The following is an 18997-nucleotide window of genomic DNA, read 5'->3' on the forward strand; positions in this document are numbered from 1 at the left end:
CATTAGGTTTCACTAAAAAACAGCAAATAGTTATAACTGTAGAAAGAACCTAAAATATTTTGCAAAACATGAAATTGAACACTTAGTTACATTTTATACAAGGATACATTAATGCCCACTAAGTTTGGCAGTTTCCTGACGAATGACATTAATAAGATCAAGATTAATAAGAAATATGAATCTGAGTGATGCTATCTCTATCACTGAATTATTGTTGAGTTTGGTTTTGTTTCCAGCTAAAACAGGTTTCCCATCAACATATATTGGTCTCTTTCCTTCATTTGCAACCAGGAAGTCGCCAGTGTTGCGAAGTTTGATGATGCCCTGTGGATAAATGTTAATTATTAGAATTGTTTAATCATTATTGTGTGTTGAAAGCTTTAAACCTGTGCATGTCAAGTCATTCCCGACTGCAATGTTAGGGATGGGATACCGAGATTAGGAAATTATTATAATTGTAACTAAGTGCCAAACCCACAAGATTCATACAGCATTGATATCAGGAAAGAAAAGATGGTTTAGTACAGGTATTGAATGCCCATAAAGGTAAATTGAGGCATTGGAAGTTGGTGTAGCAAGTAAGCTTAGATGAAATAGCAGTTAGAGGCTGAAGCAGAATGACCTATATGGGTTTAGTGCATTTTGTATGCTTCTTTTAACACACTGGCCATATTCCACAGAGGCAGGGTGACCTAAAAAGAATAATGAAAGTTTTTTTTATTTATTAATTTTTTTTTTTTTTCAACAAGTCGGCCGTCTCCCACTGAGGCAGGGTGACCCAAAAAATGATAGCGTTTAACATGGTGATCCTCAAGGCCCCAGCGGTGGATCTCGTAGTGTGATTTAACATTTCAAGATCCTGAATTAATGAGGGAAAGCTATAAAAAAACTGCTGTACAGTCAGTACAACATGACAACTTCAAAAGGGAAGAGATTGGAAAAAAAAAAATAATCAGTAAAAAAATATTTCAAACCTCTCAATATTACAGTAAATTTACTTATGCGATAGTGGTATTCAATACCGTTAATAACAAAAAAGGCACAATACCGTGACTGGAACGATACACAAATAACCCGCATATAAAAGAGAGAAGCTTACGACGACGTTTCGGTCCGAGTCGGACCGAAACGTCATCGTAAGCTTCTCTCTTTTATGTGCGGGTTATTTGAATACCGTTAAGGTTGAAAAGACACATTTACAACATTTGGGTATCTTTATTTGCCTGCATAAGAGATTTTTTTTAAATTTAATACAGGAGCATCTTTTATGCTGGAAACAGTGGAAGTGGAGACACAATTTTGGCTCTGGTCCTCATGAAATGGATAAGCCAGAAAAAATTGGTTTAGAAGAAAATGAATTGCCTATCTATAAAACAAAAGCACAGTTTTTAATCCTTTGCCAAAAGGTTAAACCAGTGTGTTTAGTTCCATAGAATATTTCAAGCAGAGGTATTATACTGAAACTAGAGGAGAGGTAGAAGTACACCAGTTGGAGATACGTAGTATCACAGATGGGTGAGACCCACTAGTGGAAGTAGGTCATGGCAATAAATTGGGCTAGCAGTTAGCAATAGAGTTGTACAATATATCCACTATGCTAAGAATCCATTGTCAAATAAGTATCACACATTGATATTTGTCTGGCACAGACACACAATGGAATCTTGGTACAGAGGATATAGTCTACAATTCTATGGCTAGCTGTTGGCTAAATTTATTGGCATAACCAACTTCCACTAGTGTGTCCCACCCATCACACTGTCTCTTAACTACTGCACCTCTCCTCTAGCTCCTGTATGTAAAACTACTCTCAAGTTTCTGCTTCAGATAAGTCAAGGCTAAGGGACTGAACACCTTGAAGTTACCTATCAACTTCAACTGTCTTCAGTATAAAAGTCACCTCTGTATATGATTAAAAAAGTCTGCTGTGCAGGCAAAATGTTTCCATAATAAAAATACCTGTGTTGCACAATAGTTTTATTCAGCAAATTTAGTCTTTGCTGTTTTAAGATGAATGATGTTTTATTAGTCAACAATAATATAGCTTGGCAAGGGCTAAAGCATAGGGGCCAGTTCCATCAAACCCTTTATTAATAAGGACCATTTAATATCTCGTCTAGATTATAAATAACATATAAATAATCACTTTTTTAAACTCACTTGTCTACGGGATATCTTCCATGCAGGCCCTTCCAATGCTAGGTCAACATCTACATTCACACCTGCAGCTTTTCGGCCCAAAGTGATCTCTCGTGAGCGCATCAGATATCTGAAAGTGATTATAGCTGTTTGCTATTGTTTTAGATGGGCAATTCCAATAGCACTGGAACACTAAAATTAGATTTTTAAACATTCCAGACAAGATATATTACTGTGTTCATATGCAGTCCACAGGTTATTATAAAAGTAAAAAGTAATTTAGTTCACAGCATATTACGTATAATCAAAAAGAAGCGCTAAACCACAAGGGCTATACAGCGGTTCACAGCATAAAGATGCTTTTTTTTAATTTTATTGATAGAGTTCAATATACTTAGCCACCTATAATACAAAACTTATTTTCAAGGAGGAGGCGGTTGGAGGCAGTGGAGATGTCCTGTCTAAGGGCAATGTGTGGTGTAAATATTATGCAGAAAATTCGGAGTGTGGAAATTAGGAGAAGGTGTGGAGTTAATAAAAGTATTAATCAGAGGGCTGAAGAGGGGTTGTTGAGGTGGTTTGGTCATTTAGAGAGAATGGATCAAAGTAGATTGACATGGAGAGTGTATAAATCTGTAGGGGAAGGAAGGTGGGGTAGGGGTCGTCCTCGAAAAGGTTGGAGGAAGGGGCTTGGACTTCCAGCAAGCGTGCGTGAGCGTGTTAGATAGGAGTGAATGGAGACAAATGATATTTAGGACATGAAGAGCTGTTGGAATGTGAGCAGGGTAATATTTAGTGAAGGGATTCAGGGAAACCAGCTATTTTATACAGCTGGACTTGAATCCTGGAAATGGGAAGTACAGTGGACCCCCGGTTCATGATATTAATCCGTTCCTGAGAGCTCATCATAAACCAAAATTATCGGAAAGCGAATCAATATTCCCCATAAGAAATAATGGAAATCAAATTAATCCATGCAAGACACCCAAAAGTATGAAAAAAAACTTTTACTACATGATATATTAAGTTTAATGCAATATAATAATTACAATAACAATAATAACAATAGTATAATCACAATAGAATAATTGACACTTACCTTTAATGAAGATCTGGTGATGATTGATGGGATGGGAGGAGGAGAGAGTGTCGAAGTTTTTAATGTTTAGAAGGGGAATCCCCCTCCATTAAGACTTGAGGTAGCAAGTCCTTTTCCGGGGTTACTTCCCTTCTTCTTTTAATGCCACTAGGACCAGCTTGAGAGTCACTGGACTTCTGTTGCACAACATATCTGTCCATAGAGGCCTGTACCTCTCGTTCCTTTGTGACTTCCCTAAAGTGGTTCAAAACATTGTCAGTGTACAGGTTGCCAACACGGCTTGCAGTAGCTGTGTCAGGGTGATTTTCATCAAAAAAGGTTTGTACTTCAAGCCACTTTGCACACATTTCCTTAATTTCAATAGTTATTAGCACCCTTGGTCTCGATGGGTTGGCACTAGAAGCTTTCTTGGGGCCCATGGTGACTCATTTTGCAGAAACAAGCACCAAAAACAGTGATAACATGGATAATATAGAATGTACCGAATGTATCCTTAGATGTGCGCACACCGGCTGGCTTGTAAACACGTCTCGTATGAATCGTATCGCATACTGGGTTTTGTAACGGGAACTGAGGCAAATGTTTTGCGATATAATGCTACGGATACCGGATTTATCGGATACCGATGGCTTCGCAAACCGGGGATCCACTGTACAATGCCGGCACTTTAAAGGAGAGGTTTGGGATATCGGCAGTTTGGAGGGATATGTTGTGTATCTTTATACGTATATACTTCTAAACTGTTGTATTCTGAGTACCTCTGCAAAAACAGTGATTATGTGTGAGTGAGATGAAAGTGTTGAATGATGATGAAAGTATTTTCTTTTTGGGGATTTTCTTTCTTTTCGGGTCACCCTGCCTCGGTGGGAGACGGCCAACTTGTTAAAAAAAAAAAAATATCATAGTGCTCCTCACTTAATTTTTCCCTTTCTAAGGAATTACCCTCTGCTTCCTCAGATCATACCTGATTATCCCTTACCTCTCCTATTTCCCATGCATTTTATGATCCTTATCTCAGCACCTACCTTGAGGGTTGTCATCAAGGGTCTCTTGATGCAAGGAAGTGAGTATATCTTCCTCTTCCCTGGATTGACTCTGATTGCCTCACATCTCCCAAGTGCTATGGATCCCTATGGGTTTAGCATTTCCCCACTAATAATTAATAATATATGATCCTTACAGGTTTAGTGCTCTTCCATGAATATAATACATAGTTTCCATCCTTCCTGTTCTTCCCAATACTGATTTATTCTATCGCGTTTCTTTCAGGACCCATTTATTTCCTCGCCTATATTTTTTGATAACCTATTTTGCCTGATGTGTAAGCCAGCACATGACACATTCTTTTACTGCATTTACTGTACTATGGGAAGAGGCTGACTCTGAACTGGTTCAGTTATGTGCAATTTTTGTGACAGTGATTAAATTTTATGCCACAGAACTTAGTTTAACTTTGTGAAACAAAACTTAAAAGTGCTACATGCCTGACTAGTCGGCCACGAAGAACAGCAAGAGTCTGGTTGTCAAATTCAGGTGGAGAAATTCCTGTGACCGTATCAACCAAAACTTGCCACTTGGAGACTTGATCTTCAAGAAGACGAATTTCGCGTTTGCTTCCTCTACTGGCCACTCCAAGCTCGTGCTCCAAGAGGTCATCGCTACTCTCGTATAACTCAGAATCATGAATCTGTCGATGCAGTAAGTGTATTCAGAACATCCAATACTATATATGATTATATTTGGGAAGTTAACTGGCCATTTTTCATTAAGGCAAGGTGATTCAAGGAAGAAACACCTTCATTATTACATTATCCAGCTCCCTTTCCAGAGGGACACAAATATAGAACAATGCTAACAAACTACATCATTGTCTTTCAACTTTTCAAAGTGCAGGCACCAACCACTTCCAAAACTCAAGCTTGGTTTCTCTTAATCTTCATAGATATTACCATTCTCACACTTCAATGGCACATTAGATTTCAAAGATCACTCAGTCTGATCTAATAAGTGCATGTGTCTATTGGATGTTTAAGCCCTTGTATGATACCTGTGTCAGGTACACAGTAGTACAGTGGAGTCAGAATGTAATATATCAATACCCACAAAAAGCAGATTCAGTGTTTGAGTTATGAGGATATATATCAACAGATTGCGAGAGAACATACCTAGTTGCAGTATTTTCAACAAATGATATTAAACATACAGTAAAATATATAAAACATTTCAATATTTATGGAGCTTAATGAATGTTGATTGCTATTTGCCCTTACCTGTTGTTCAGCTTCTGTGAAATCCTTCACTGGACCATTCTTATTAAGAGGTGGAACACTTTGATCAGGTAGGAGATGATACTGCTTAAGCAACTGCCAGTGAGCCATTAGACTTTTTGCTGTGCGAGATGGGAAGAACACGTGAGGATTGTCCTTAAGGTGTTGCTCAAATGTCTGTAGCGTTGGGTTAGAATTAGACTTTATGGCACCCAGGAGCTCCTCTTCGGCCTTACTGTATAGTGCTCGAGACTGCACTGCCTGTATCTGCATTCAAAAGAGCAAGTTTAATCAATACAATCACACATCTTTTCTACCATTTAAAGTCTTCTAGATACAGTCCAACCCCATAAATTCTAAAGCATTTAACTCTAAGTCAGAAAAGTTTTAATGCCTCCAACGATGATTAATTTGTAAATCCCCATTGGCTGATCAGACCAAATTAAATACTAGTTTACAGAAGTAGGACAAGAGTTTAATTGATCAATGTTTTTATTTTGAAAGGAAGGGTAAATCTGCCTCAATTTACTCATTTGGTGGAGAAACACTGATATGCAAATCTAATGCAATTTTTTTTTTTTTTTTGCAAGGTCTTGTAGAACATTCTCTTGCCAGCAGTGATGAATCAAAGTAGAATCAGGTAGAACTTGACTGTGTTCATGTGTGCAAATACAGCTGCAATATTTGTGCAAATTACTCATCACTGGATAAGGGCACATACATATTCACAGACTTCAGTTGCAAATATATTTTTCTCACTGCTTCTTAATTTTGTCTCACGTCCTAAGTAGATATTGCATTTCAAATCATATCTACAACTGTCGTTGATGCAGTAATTAACTTGGAGAACAAGTATTGCTGGTGTGAACCACATCACCAGATATCGCATATATAAACAATGTCTCATCGTATACAATGGGGAGGGAGAGAGGGACGTAGATTCAAGAAATCATTCATTCAGTTCCATCCAACTCCTCCAACCCTTATGAGGTTTAAATAAAAGCATCCCTTACATTGTATATAAATGCATATACAGTAATGTAACTAATGAGGACAAATACTAAAGACAGTGGTAAATACAATTCAGTTGGTAGTGTGCCTACTGACCATGCTACCACAGAAAAGTTCCCAGCTGAGCTAACTAACAATATCTTTGAGGGTGGCTACAAACCTGAGCAAAAGTTTAATGCCGATGAGATAGGTAATTTTCTTCCAGAACAAACAACCCTCTACCCCCGCACTATTCACTGCCCCGCTGATCTCCGTAACCTACTAATCACCCCTCTCAATTTTGCCACCTGATACCCTTGCTTCCTTCCCTGCCCTGCGGCGCTGTATAGCTCTTGTGGTTTAACGCTTCTTTTTGATTATAATAATAATCCAGAACAAACTTCTAGAACATCCATCAGCAAACAAGAGAAAACTGCTCCTGTATTCACAGCCCCAAAACAGTTTCAGCTTGCTTCTTTGCAATAATGCATCGGGAGATTTTTAATGTAAACCCATGTTTGTTTATCGCTCCAAGAATCGCTGTGCTTGAAAATGTAAAGACAAAAGCATATTGCCTGTTAACTGAAAGTCCAATGCCTACTTCAGGAACTGGTTCACACATCACTTTATTCCCAAAATAAGGACATGCCTGTCACCAAAAAATATTGCCTTCAGGGTTCTCCTCATCCTTGATAACTGTCAGTCATCCTCAACTCCTGAACGACATGGAACAGGGTGTCAAGATTTTCTTTTTACAATCAAATACTACATCCTTAATACAACCACTGGATCAAGGAGTTACCAAAACATTTAAGTGCCATTACACATGTAATGTGGTGCATAAACTAGCTGCAGAAATTGTCAACACAGTGAAGTGCCAGTTTTATAAAAAATTTAACACTGCAGATGCACTCCCATGTGTGCAAAAAGTATGGGGTCATGTACCAAAATCAACAATAATGCTTATTGGAGAAAAATATGGCCTAGTGTTGTGAATGATTTTACAAGTTTTCCATCAGTGGAAAGTCAAGTTCAGGATACAGTTGATCTGGTAAGGAGAATGCAAAGTGAGGAATTTGAAGATATGCAGTCAGATAACATCAATGAACTAATGGAAAATGATGATGATGAGGAACCAATTGCAGAGGAAATGTTGTAGGAATTAAATTCCCAGCTGCAGAGAACAGAAGACAATGAGGATGAGGAATCCAAGCCTGAATGACAACTCACCACAGCAAGAGATGTGCAAGTCACTGAAAACTGTCAGTAAGCTTGCAGACTTGTTTATTAAAATGGACCATAACTCATCTCAAAGCATTGCTGTAAATGCGTTCTGGAGTAGGCAGTTAGCCTTTTCATCTGCTGTATAAAGAACTGCAGGGTAAAACAAACCAGTGGGATATGACAACAGTACCTGAGGACTCCACTGTAACAATTCATTGATGAAGCTGCATCAACATCACAAGAACCCCAACCTTCAGCCTCAACCCATTAGAGCCACAGCCACCCCCCTCTTCACTCACTTCAAGAGGGTTAGCATTCATAACACTACATCAAGGCAAACACAGTATCAAATGCAGTACTGTACAGGATGTATTAATGGAACCATTTTTTAGCTACATGTACTCTCTTAACTGACTGAACTTCACTAGAGTTCAGGTATATTTCAAACAACATTCAACAAAATTAGGTAGGAAAAAATATTTTTTGTAAAAAAAAACCTGTCTGGGGAGTCTGAGCAATGCAACCCTATTTTTCCCATGTATTTTTCAGTACATAAATTGTGGAAATCATTGGTAGCGCAGTGTGCAGGAACATGTCCCACACAAATTATGACTATCCACTATACATATACCGTATACTGTCTACTTTGAGCCTGTGGACAATTCAGAAATCTCTATAATCTGTACTGCTCCTGGCCCTGTTTATTGTTATACAGGGTGTCCAACAAAAACACTCCCTGATTTCAAACAGGTATAACATATAACTTTATTGTAATAATCTTTGACAGTTAGTAGCTTCAGAAGCAGGATTTCAGTCAGTTTCATGTGGTATAGGGTAGCATTAAAAGCACTCAATGTGCACCCCTCTGGTTGCTCGGCAAACATCGATGCGATAGTCCAGTTCGGTCCAGATGCTCTGCAGCATATCTGGTGTTATCATTCAAACTGCTTCAATGATCAAAATTTTCGGCTTCTCCACGGTTGCAGGTAGTGGTATACGTAAACTGTGCTCTTCACATACTCCCAAAGAAAGAAGTCACAAACAGTTAGGTCCAGTGACCTCGCAGGCCACTTGCAGAGGTCACTGGACCTAACTTTGTGACTTCTTTCATTAGGGGTACGTGAAGAGCACAGTTTACATACTACCACTACCTGCAACCCTGGAGGAGCCGAAAACTCTGATCACTGAAGCAGTTTGAATGATAACACCAGATATGCTGCAGAGCATCTTGACCAAACTGGACTATCGCATCGATGTTTGCCGAGCAACCAGAGGGGCGCACATTGAGTGCTTTTAATGCTACCCTATACCACATGAAACTGATTGAAATCCTGCATCTGAAGCTACTAACTGTCAAAGATTATTACAATAAAGTTACATGTTATACCGGTTTGAAATCAGGGAGTATTTTTGTGGACATCCTGTATTTATGGAAAGGATCATTCAAAATCACATGTCAGAAGCAGAAGGAAGGTGGAGGTGGTGTCGAGGAAAAAAAATTGTTGTCAATTAAGAAATCAAAGCTTCTCAACATTAAAGGTGAAACCATAAGAGATGAAAGTGAACAAAATAAACACGTCAGAGCATTAAAGAAGGTTTGAAATGAAGTTACTGTACTCTTTGATGACCTGGATGACTCACAAAATCATAATAACACGACGAATCTTAAGCCAGCTGGCCGAGTGGCTTATGAACTGGCTTGGAATTTTAAGACTCGCTTGCCATGGGTTCAAATCCCAGCCGTTCCATGGTTTGCGAGCTGGATACTTCATCATGAAATGTTGGACCCAGGACAACTGTACTGTACAACCCCTGCAGTGGCATGGATGCTTCCTGGCCCTGAGGGGACCAAATTTATGGGGTTAGACTGTATTAACATGTTAATCAATTGTTAGATTACAAGAATAGGGGAAAACCAATGGCCTCTAAATAATAAACTTTTTTTTTTTTTTTTTTTTTAAACAAGTCGGCCGTCTCCCACCGAGGCAGGGTGACCCAAAAAAAAGAAAGAAAATCCCCAAAAAGAAAATACTTTCATCATCATTCAACACTTTCACCACACTCGCACATTATCACTGTTTTTGCAGAGGTGCTCAGAATACAACAGTCTAGAAGCATACACATATAAAGATACACAACATATCCCTCCAAACTGCCAATATCCCAAACCCCTCCTTTAAAGTGCAGGCATTGTACTTCCCATTTCCAGGACTCAAGTCCGACTATATGAAAATAACTGGTTTCCCTGAATCCCTTCACTAAATATTACCCTGCTCACACTCCAACAGATCGTCAGGTCCCAAGTACCATTCGTCTCCATTCACTCCTATCTAACACGCTCACGCACGCTTGCTGGAAGTCCAAGCCCCTTGCCCACAAAACCTTTACCCCCTCTCTCCAACCCTTTCGAGGACGACCCCTACCCCGCCTTCCTTCCCCTATAGATTTATATGCTTTCCATGTCATTCTACTTTGATCCATTCTCTCTAAATGACCAAACCATCTCAACAACCCCTCTTCTGCCCTCTGACTAATACTTTTATTAACTCCACACCTTCTCCTAATTTCCACACTCCGAATTTTCTGCATAATATTTACACCACACATTGCCCTTAAACAGGACATCTCCACTGCCTCCAACCGTCTCCTTGCTGCTGCATTTACCACCCAAGCTTCACACCCATATAAGAGTGTTGGTACTACTATACTTTCATACATTCCCTTCTTTGCCTCCATAGATAACGTTTTTTGACTCCACATATACCTCAACGCACCACTCACCTTTTTTCCCTCATCAATTCTATGATTAACCTCATCCTTCATAAATCCATCCGCCGACACGTCAACTCCCAAGTACAGTGGACCCCCGGTTAACGATTTTAATCCGTGCAAGAGGGCTCATCGTTATGCGAAATAATCGTTATGCGAATGAATTTTCCCCATAAGAAATAATGGAAATCAAATTAATCCGTGCAAGACGCCCAAAAGTATGAAAAAAATTTTTTTTTACCACATGAAATGTTAATTTTAATACACACAAACTGAAAAAGGCATGCACAATTAAATGACACTTACTTTTATTGAAGATCTGGTGATGATTGATGGGATGGGAGGAGGGGAGAGCATTATCTTCTTACTGTTTAGAAGGGGAATCCCCTTCCATTACGACTTGAGGTAGCAAGTCCTTTTCCGGGGTTACTTCCCTTCTTCTTTTAATGCCACTAGGACCAGCTTGAGAGTCACTGGACCTCTGTCGCACAACAAATCTGTCCATAGAGCTCTGTACCTCCCGTTCCTTTACGATTTGTCTAAAATGGGCCACAACATTGTCATTGAAATAGTCACCAGCACGGCTTGCAACAGCTGTGTCAGGGTGATTTTCATCTATAAAGGTTTGCAGTTCAACCCACTGTGCACACATTTCCTTAATCTTTGAAGTAGGCACAATGGATTCCACAACTGGCATAGGCTTCTCAGGGTTAGCCCCAAACCCTTCAAAATCTTTCTTAATTTCCATACTAATTCTCACCCTTTTTACCACAGGGTTGGCACTAGAAGCTTTCTTGGGGCCCATGGTCACTTATTTTCCAGAAAGAGCACCGAAAACACTGTAATAATACGAAATATTCCGAGTGTATGCTTGGATGTTACCGCGGAGGCTGGCTGGTAAACAATGGGACGGCCGGCACATGTGAGGCTGGCTGAGGGCACATTGGACGCGTCTCGGACGAAAATCGGTAAGCGGGTTTTTAATCGGTATGCGCGGCAAAAATTTTGCGATAAAAGTAATCGGTATGCGGAAAAATCGCTATGTGATGCCATCGTTATGCGGGGGTCCACTGTATCTGAAAACATTCACTTCTTCCATACTCCTCCTCCCCAATTTGATATCCAATTTTTCTTTATCTAAATCATTTGACACCCTCATCACCTTACTCTTTTCTATGTTCACTTTCAACTTTCTACCTTTACACACATTCCCAAACTCATCCACTAACCTTTGCAATTTTTCTTTAGAATCTCCCATAAGCACAGTATCATCAGCAAAAAATAACTGTGTCAATTCCCATTTTGAATTTGATTCCCCAAAATTTAATCCCACCCCTCTCCCGAACACCCTAGCATTTACTTCCTTTACAACCCCATCTATAAATATATTAAACAACCATGGTGACATTACACATCCCTGTCTAAGACCTACTTTTACTGGGAAGTAGTCTCCCTCTCTTCTACACACCCTAACCTGAGCCTCACTATCCTCATAAAAACTCTTTACAGCATTTAATAACTTACCACCTATTCCATATACTTGCAACATCTGCCACATTGCTCCTCTATCCACTCTATCATATGCCTTTTCTAAATCCATAAATGCAATAAAAACTTCCCTACCTTTATCTAAATACTGTTCACATATATGCTTCAATGTAAACACTTGATCTACACATCCCCTACCCACTCTGAAACCTCCTTGCTCATCAGCAATCCTACATTCTGTCTTACCTCTAATTCTTTCAATTATAACCCTACCGTACACTTTTCCTGGTATACTCAGTAAGCTTATTCCTCTATAATTTTTACAGTCTCTTTTGTCCCCTTTCCCTTTATATAAAGGGACTATACATGCTCTCCGCCAATCCCAAGGTACCTTCCCCTCTTTCATACATTTATTAAACAAAAGTACCAACCACTCCAACACTATATCCCCCCCTGCTTTTAACATTTCTGTCATGATCCCATCAGTTCCAGCTGCTTTATTTATTATTATCACACTGGCCGATTCCCACCAAGGCAGGGTGGCCCGAAAAAGAAAAACTTTCACCATCATTCACTCCATCACTGTCTTGCCAGAAGGGTGCTTTACACTAGTTTTTAAACTGCAACATTAACACCCCTCCTTCAGAGTGCAGGCACTGTACTTCCCATCTCCAGGACTCAAGTCCGGCCTGCCGGTTTCCCTGAATCCCTTCATAAATGTTACTTTGCTTTACCCCCTTTCATTTTACGTAATGCCTCACGTACCTCCCCCACACTTACATTCTGCTCTTCTTCACTCCTAAAAGATGGTATACCTCCCTGACCAGTGCATGAAATTACTGCCTCTGTTTCTTCCTTAACATTTAAAAGTTCCTCAAAATATTCTCGCCATCTACCTAATACCTCCATCTCCCCATCTACTAACTCCCCTACTTTGTTTTTAACTGACAAATCCATACTTTCCCTAGGCTTTCTTAACTTGTTTAACTCACTCCAAAATTTTTTCTTATTTTCATTAAAATTTCTTGACAGTGCCTCTCCCACTCTATCATCTGCTCTCCTTTTGCACTCTCTCACCACTCTCTCTACCTTTCTTTTACTCTCCATATACTCTGCTCTTCTTATAACACTTCTGCTTTGTAAAAACCTCTCATAAACTATGTTGAATTATATTTACTGTTCATTCTTAACATTTAACAGTCCACAAACAAATTTACCAGTGTCATGTTTTGAAAGTGCATATATGCAGTAAGACTTCTCTGATCATCTTGCATACTGTATTGTATATTATATCTTGTATGCTAAAATTTCTAAATAAATAAATAAATCTATGAATAACCTGTATTTTGTTGAAAATTAATTTTAAAAAGCTAAACCTGGCAGGGTGATAAAGTATACCAAGGCTTATGTTGTATTGTACGTACTTACCTGGTCAGGATGCAGATTTTTCATGGCCTGCTGAGCAATTCGTGACACCGTAGGGTCATAAAGTAAAGCATACCATCTTTCTTGAACTTCTCCAAGGGTAAACTTGCATGAAAATTTCACTCCTCTATGCACTGTAACCAAATCACATGTCTGTTGCACTCCAATGATCAGCCCCAAGTCATCTGTGGGTTTCCACCTGCCTAAATCTTTAGTAACAATTGACTGTGATCCCCTGCCTTTTCTAGCTCTTTTACTGGAAGACTTTGATGATAAGCGTTTGCGAACATCTGACGTAACAGAAGGGGTTGGGGGTAAAGACAATGAACAATCAGATGCTGTAGACAATGATGGATTACGTGTTCGAATTTTACTAATTGGGGTGGAGCCTTGTCCCCCAAGACTGGATTCTACCAATTCATCATCAAATTTTGGTCGCTTAATGGCACGAGATGAAGATCTTCTCTTTGTTCCATCATCAATTAGGCTGCTAGTGCTGGTAGTGCGTTCACGGGGTGGTAGCGAGAGCTCCATTGTTCGGTAACGTGGCCGATTATTCATTCTAAAAGAAAAAGAAAATGGTTCAGTTAAGAGCTATGTAAAGTTTTTATCATCATTATATCATCTGCAACTCGTCAATCTAGGTTTGATACAGTACATACATGCATCGACAAAAACTAAGTGTTTACTAAATACCGGTAAATTAAATTTATTAATGTTATACTAATGTCCTACAGTGAACTGACTGACCCTTCAGTTTGAAGAGTAGCTCAATGAACCCTGGAAATAGTATTAAATACTACAGTATTAGCTTTTCCTTTATCATTTAAAGAGTTATAACTTGTAATACTGTAAATTTAAAAAATTCCTCCCTAAAATATGTAAAATGTAACAAATTAAAGGTACTAATCACATAACATATTTCATAGGCAAACTATACATGAATACACATTTCCTTCACTTTACATAAGTTTTACCTCATGCAAAATCACTTGTAATGTGATGACCCTATTTCTACCAGTAATTATTGCTTCCTCGTAAAACATTTTAAAGAATAATACTTTATAGACTATGCAGAACAACCATTAGGGGGAAGGGGGTGGGGGTTGAAAGATAGCTCTAGGCCTTTTGTGTTGCAATCAACACACAGGAGCTTGCAGTGTTGTAGGAAAGAAGATAAAGTCCAAGCAAACATGTTCAAAGTGAGCGTTTTTGCTAGAAAAAACATTCACTCTGAACGTGTTTGCTTGGATTTTTTTATCCTTTCCTCAAACACTGGGAGCTCGTGAAAGGCCTAAAGCTATCTTGCATTGTTTGTTCACAATTTTTTTGCATATTCATAGACTATATTACAAAATCAGACACTAACTCTCACTTCATCTCTAGTTTTATGAAAGGAAAAAGTGTGCAGAATTATACTACAGGTTGACCATCACTAATCCGGCATCACTGGGACTTGCTGGCTCCCAGATTTAGCGATTTTGCCAGATCACAGTGTTTCGGATAGCATCATTTCAAATTACGCAGCTAGCCGAAATTAGTGCTGGATTAGTGATGGAACCAGATTAGTGATTGCCGGATCAGTGAAAGCCGACCTGTACCATTTTTCACACTAGATGGGGAAGAGAAGGTATTGGAAGGGTTCAGGGAATATTGGGAGTTGCTGAATGTTGAAGAGAGGCATTGATTTCATGCACTGGGTAATGGTATACCATGTTGTAGGAGTGAGGAAGAGCTAAATGCGAGTGTGGGGAAAAGTGCTCAAGGCAGAGGGAAGAATGAAAGGGGGTAAAGCAGATGGGATAGAGGAAATAAAGACTGTAATATTAAAGGTAGGTAAGGGCATAATTTTGGAGTGGTTGTTGTATTTGTTTCATATATGCATGAAAAGCAGAAAGATAACAAAGGACTGGCAGAGAGTATTTACATTTCCTTAGTATAAGGTTAAAAAAGGATAAAAACCATGTAAAAATAACAATGTGTAAAGTGTATCGTAGAGTTATTATTGAAAGAATTAAAGATAAGCCAGAGAAGAGTTGCAGATGAACAAGGTTGTTTTAGAATAGGTAGGGTGGGAGATGGACAGTGTGTTAAAGAAAAAAAACTTGGCTTAGACATTCCCTTTATTAAATTCACCATACCATAGCTAAATAAGTAATACAAAGACAAGCTAAATGCTCTTAGAGCTGTTGCTGGCTACAACCCCAAATTTAGTGCCTATATTAAATCCTTAATTGTGTGGTCTAAATGTTTACCTGGAGTTTACCTGGAGAGAGTTCCGGGGGTCAACGCCCCCGCGGCCCGGTCTGTGACCAGGCCTCCTTGTAAATGTAATCATAGTTTTATCTAAAATTGTTTAAAATCTTCCTGTGTGTGTTGATGATTAATAATAATTGTAATAATAATAATAAGAATACAGTAGAACTTACTGCACATACACTATTACAATATCATATAATTTATATATATATTTACAAGCTTAAATGTAAAAGGTGTTTCCAGATAGTTTCCTCCAGAAATTTTTAATCTGGAATTAAACACTAAACTTTGCTCACATTTTATATACAGTACTGTATTTCAATGTTCTGTGAAGAACAAAAAATGGAAATAAATGAAGACTGTTCCTCAGTATATTTCAGGAATTACTTATAGTTTGAACTGTAAGATCTAATAAGATTTGTTTGGATTTTTAATCCAAAGGGTTAGCCATCCAGGATAACCCAAAAAAATCAGTGGATCATTGGGGACTATCTGGTCTTACTTTTGATTGGGGTCCTTCAATCTTGTCTCCCAGGATGCGATGCACACCAATTGACCAACACCCAGATACCTACTTACCGCTACCAGATACCTACTTACCGCTAGATGAACAGGGACAGCAGGTGTAAGGAAACATGAGCAGTGTTTCCACCCATGCTGGGAACCTTATTTAGTTGGCTTTACATTTGAGATACTGTACTGTATTATTTTCTTGTGTAAACCCTCCTAACACAACCGAAAATACCCTAACATAACTTAACCTTACTCTTCCATTGGCTACTGACTGGCTCTGATATGCCAGTCTTGCTAAAAAAAAGTTATTGTTTTTGCTATCTCCCAAAATAACAACTTGCCAGAGAAATAAGTATTCTGTTATGAAGCTAGCTCGTATATATCGTAAAATATAAAATAACGTCTTGCTTTTCACCAAAGAGCAGCCTTCAGTTATAACTAAAATCTCCTCTGCACATCCAAGGTTAAATGAGCCTGTCAAATGTAGGCAAGGTTTGAGGTAAACTCAGATGTTAAGTGGAAACATGAAAAAAGATACTTATGTACATTTCCTCTAATAAATGTCCTGAACTGTACTTAAGTGTCTTTTTTCACATCTTGTCAGTATCACCATACCATTTTTCAAGTGGAGATATATGGCACAAAGCCAACAAGTGGTGAAAAATTCAAATGCAGAGGATCTTTACCAAGTTGTGTGTGTGTTTTTCACTATCATGTATGATCCTAAACCAGTTACATACACAACTGTTAGTCAAGGTTAATTATGTATACACATAGGTATACACCCATGGCCTGGTAGACAACGCTCTCGCCTCACACACTGAGCGTCAGTGGTTCAATACCCGGCTGGGTAGAAACACTGAGCGTATTTCCTCACACCTGCTGTCCCAGTTCATCTAGCAGTAAGTAGATAACTGGGTGTTAGATAACTATTGTGGGTGGCATCCTGGGAGGACATGACTGAAGGACTCCAATGGAAATAAGACAGACAGTCCTTGATGATCCACCGACTTCCTTGGGTTATCCTGGGTGGCTAACCCTCTGGGTTAAAAATCCTAACAAAATCTTACCTCCTATTCCTTTACATCAGTGATAAGGCAACAATCACTGCCTTATCAGTGATACATACAGCAGTGACCATAACAAAAGTCTGGTGGCTAAAGCTCCCGCTTCACACACGGAGGGCCCGGGTTCGATTCCCGGCGGGTGGAAACATTTCGACACGTTTCCTTACACCTGTTGTCCTGTTCACCTAGCAGCAAATAGGTACCTGGGTGTTAGTCGACTGGTGTGGGTCGCATCCTGGGGGACAAGATTAAGGACCCCAATGGAAATAAGTTAGACAGTCATCAATGACACACTGACTTTCTTGGGTTATCCTGGGTGGCTGACCCTCCGGGGTTAAAAATCCAAACGAAATCTTATCTTCTAGTTCATCAAAAACAATCTAGCAGACAGCTTAGACCTGGAGTCAACCATCAGGATAACAAAACTCAAGTGGATCTATGGCCAGACCTGTGCAGTCACGACCTCCATAATTAAGCCACTGGTGTTATGTCTGATGAGGAGGGACTTACGGCTTTCCTTTGTGAACCAATCTAGACATGACTGAGGTGGAGGAGTCAAGAAAGTCGAGGTGCAACACGTAAGCTTGACCTGCTTCACTGCTGCTCTTGTAGTTACTCACGATATTTTAAGTGTCTTTGGTGAACGAGCGGGATGTGTGTGTGCAGGTATCTGAGCTTAAAAGATGTCTGTACATAGTTTTTTTGAGTAAATTTGTCAGCCACTCGGGATTCAATCAAGTCCTTGTTGTTGTTGTTCTTATTGTAGTTAAGGGTCATCGTAGTGTAAGTTGTATTACTTCCTAACTCTCGGTGTCTTAGGAAATAGTAAGGAAGAAATGGTGCTTATGTCTGACATAGAATAAGAAAAGAGGACAAATGTTCATAAATAAAAAAAAAAATGTGAACTTGGGCACAAGAGACCCAGTCCTCACTAGTACTGGTGACCGGTTTGTTGAATAAGCCGTTGTCTCAACACCAGACAAAAGGAACTTGTGTTTGGCGTCAAAATTACTGTAGAAACAGCAAGTAAAGAGATAAACAAGTTTCATAGAAAAGTAAAAGATAAGATAGGGAGATTATGTCAAGTATTGAGCAAGCCAGAATGAGACCTCAAGTGATGAGGTAAAGAATCTCTGCTAACTGTGAGGTCTGACGATCAATGAAAACGGTTCGTGAAATATTATTTCGGGTACACTTCTCTAGTTTCTCCTTTTAATGGGTTCGGTATTACCCGTACACTAATAACAATTTTTTTTCTGATTACATTAATTACAAATACTGTCATCACGATTTCGCGAGTCATTAATAGATGCTATTATGTTATATTTAAACTGTTCAGCACTGTAACTTGTGGGTTTAGCGCTTAGTTTTGATGATGATAATAATAATTCTCCATGGGGAAGTGGAACAGAATTCTTCCTCCGTAAGCCATGCGTGTCCTAAGAGGCGACTAAAATGCCGAGAGCAAGGGGCTAGTAACCCCTTCTCCCGTATAAATTACTAAATTTAAAAGAGAAACTTTCGTTTTTCTTTTTGGGCCACCCTGCCTTGGTGGGATATGGCCGGTGTGTTGAATGAAAGAATAATAATAATAATAAAGCATGTGCTAAGCCCGTATGGGCTATATTCACAAACTGCCAGTCTTCAAGCTGGCACTGGACAAGCACCTAAAGTCGGTACCTGACCAGCCAGGCTGTGGCTCGTACGTTGGTTTGCGTGCATCCAGCAGTAACAGCCTGGTTGTTCAGGCTCTGATC

The 18997-nt window shown here is 39.2% G+C and overlaps 2 protein-coding genes across 7 annotated transcripts in view; one reads left to right on the plus strand and one right to left on the minus strand.

Moving 5' to 3' along the window:
• LOC128702421 (protein arginine N-methyltransferase 9) overlaps positions 1-18997 on the plus strand; it is a 53723-nt gene that overhangs the window by 33245 nt on the left and 1481 nt on the right. The window lies entirely within an intron of this gene.
• On the minus strand, positions 28-18164 carry Rcd5 (microspherule protein Rcd5). 3 transcript variants are annotated; one of them, XM_053796503.2, is made up of 6 exons: positions 17689-18164; positions 13405-13963; positions 5509-5772; positions 4723-4925; positions 2161-2269; positions 28-324 (listed from the first exon to the last, which is right to left on the minus strand). In XM_053796503.2, exons 2-6 carry the CDS (start codon positions 13960-13962, stop codon positions 109-111), a joined length of 1350 nt encoding a protein of 449 aa, XP_053652478.1. In that variant the 5' UTR covers position 13963; positions 17689-18164; the 3' UTR covers positions 28-108. The 3 variants fall into 3 exon arrangements, with proteins under 3 accessions (XP_053652478.1, XP_053652477.1, XP_053652475.1); XM_053796502.2 differs by having other exon boundaries at positions 17861-18162; XM_053796500.2 differs by having other exon boundaries at positions 17751-18156.

The sequence above is a fragment of the Cherax quadricarinatus genome, chromosome 80 (assembly GCF_038502225.1).
Source record: "Cherax quadricarinatus isolate ZL_2023a chromosome 80, ASM3850222v1, whole genome shotgun sequence".
Classification (NCBI taxonomy): domain Eukaryota; kingdom Metazoa; phylum Arthropoda; class Malacostraca; order Decapoda; family Parastacidae; genus Cherax; species Cherax quadricarinatus.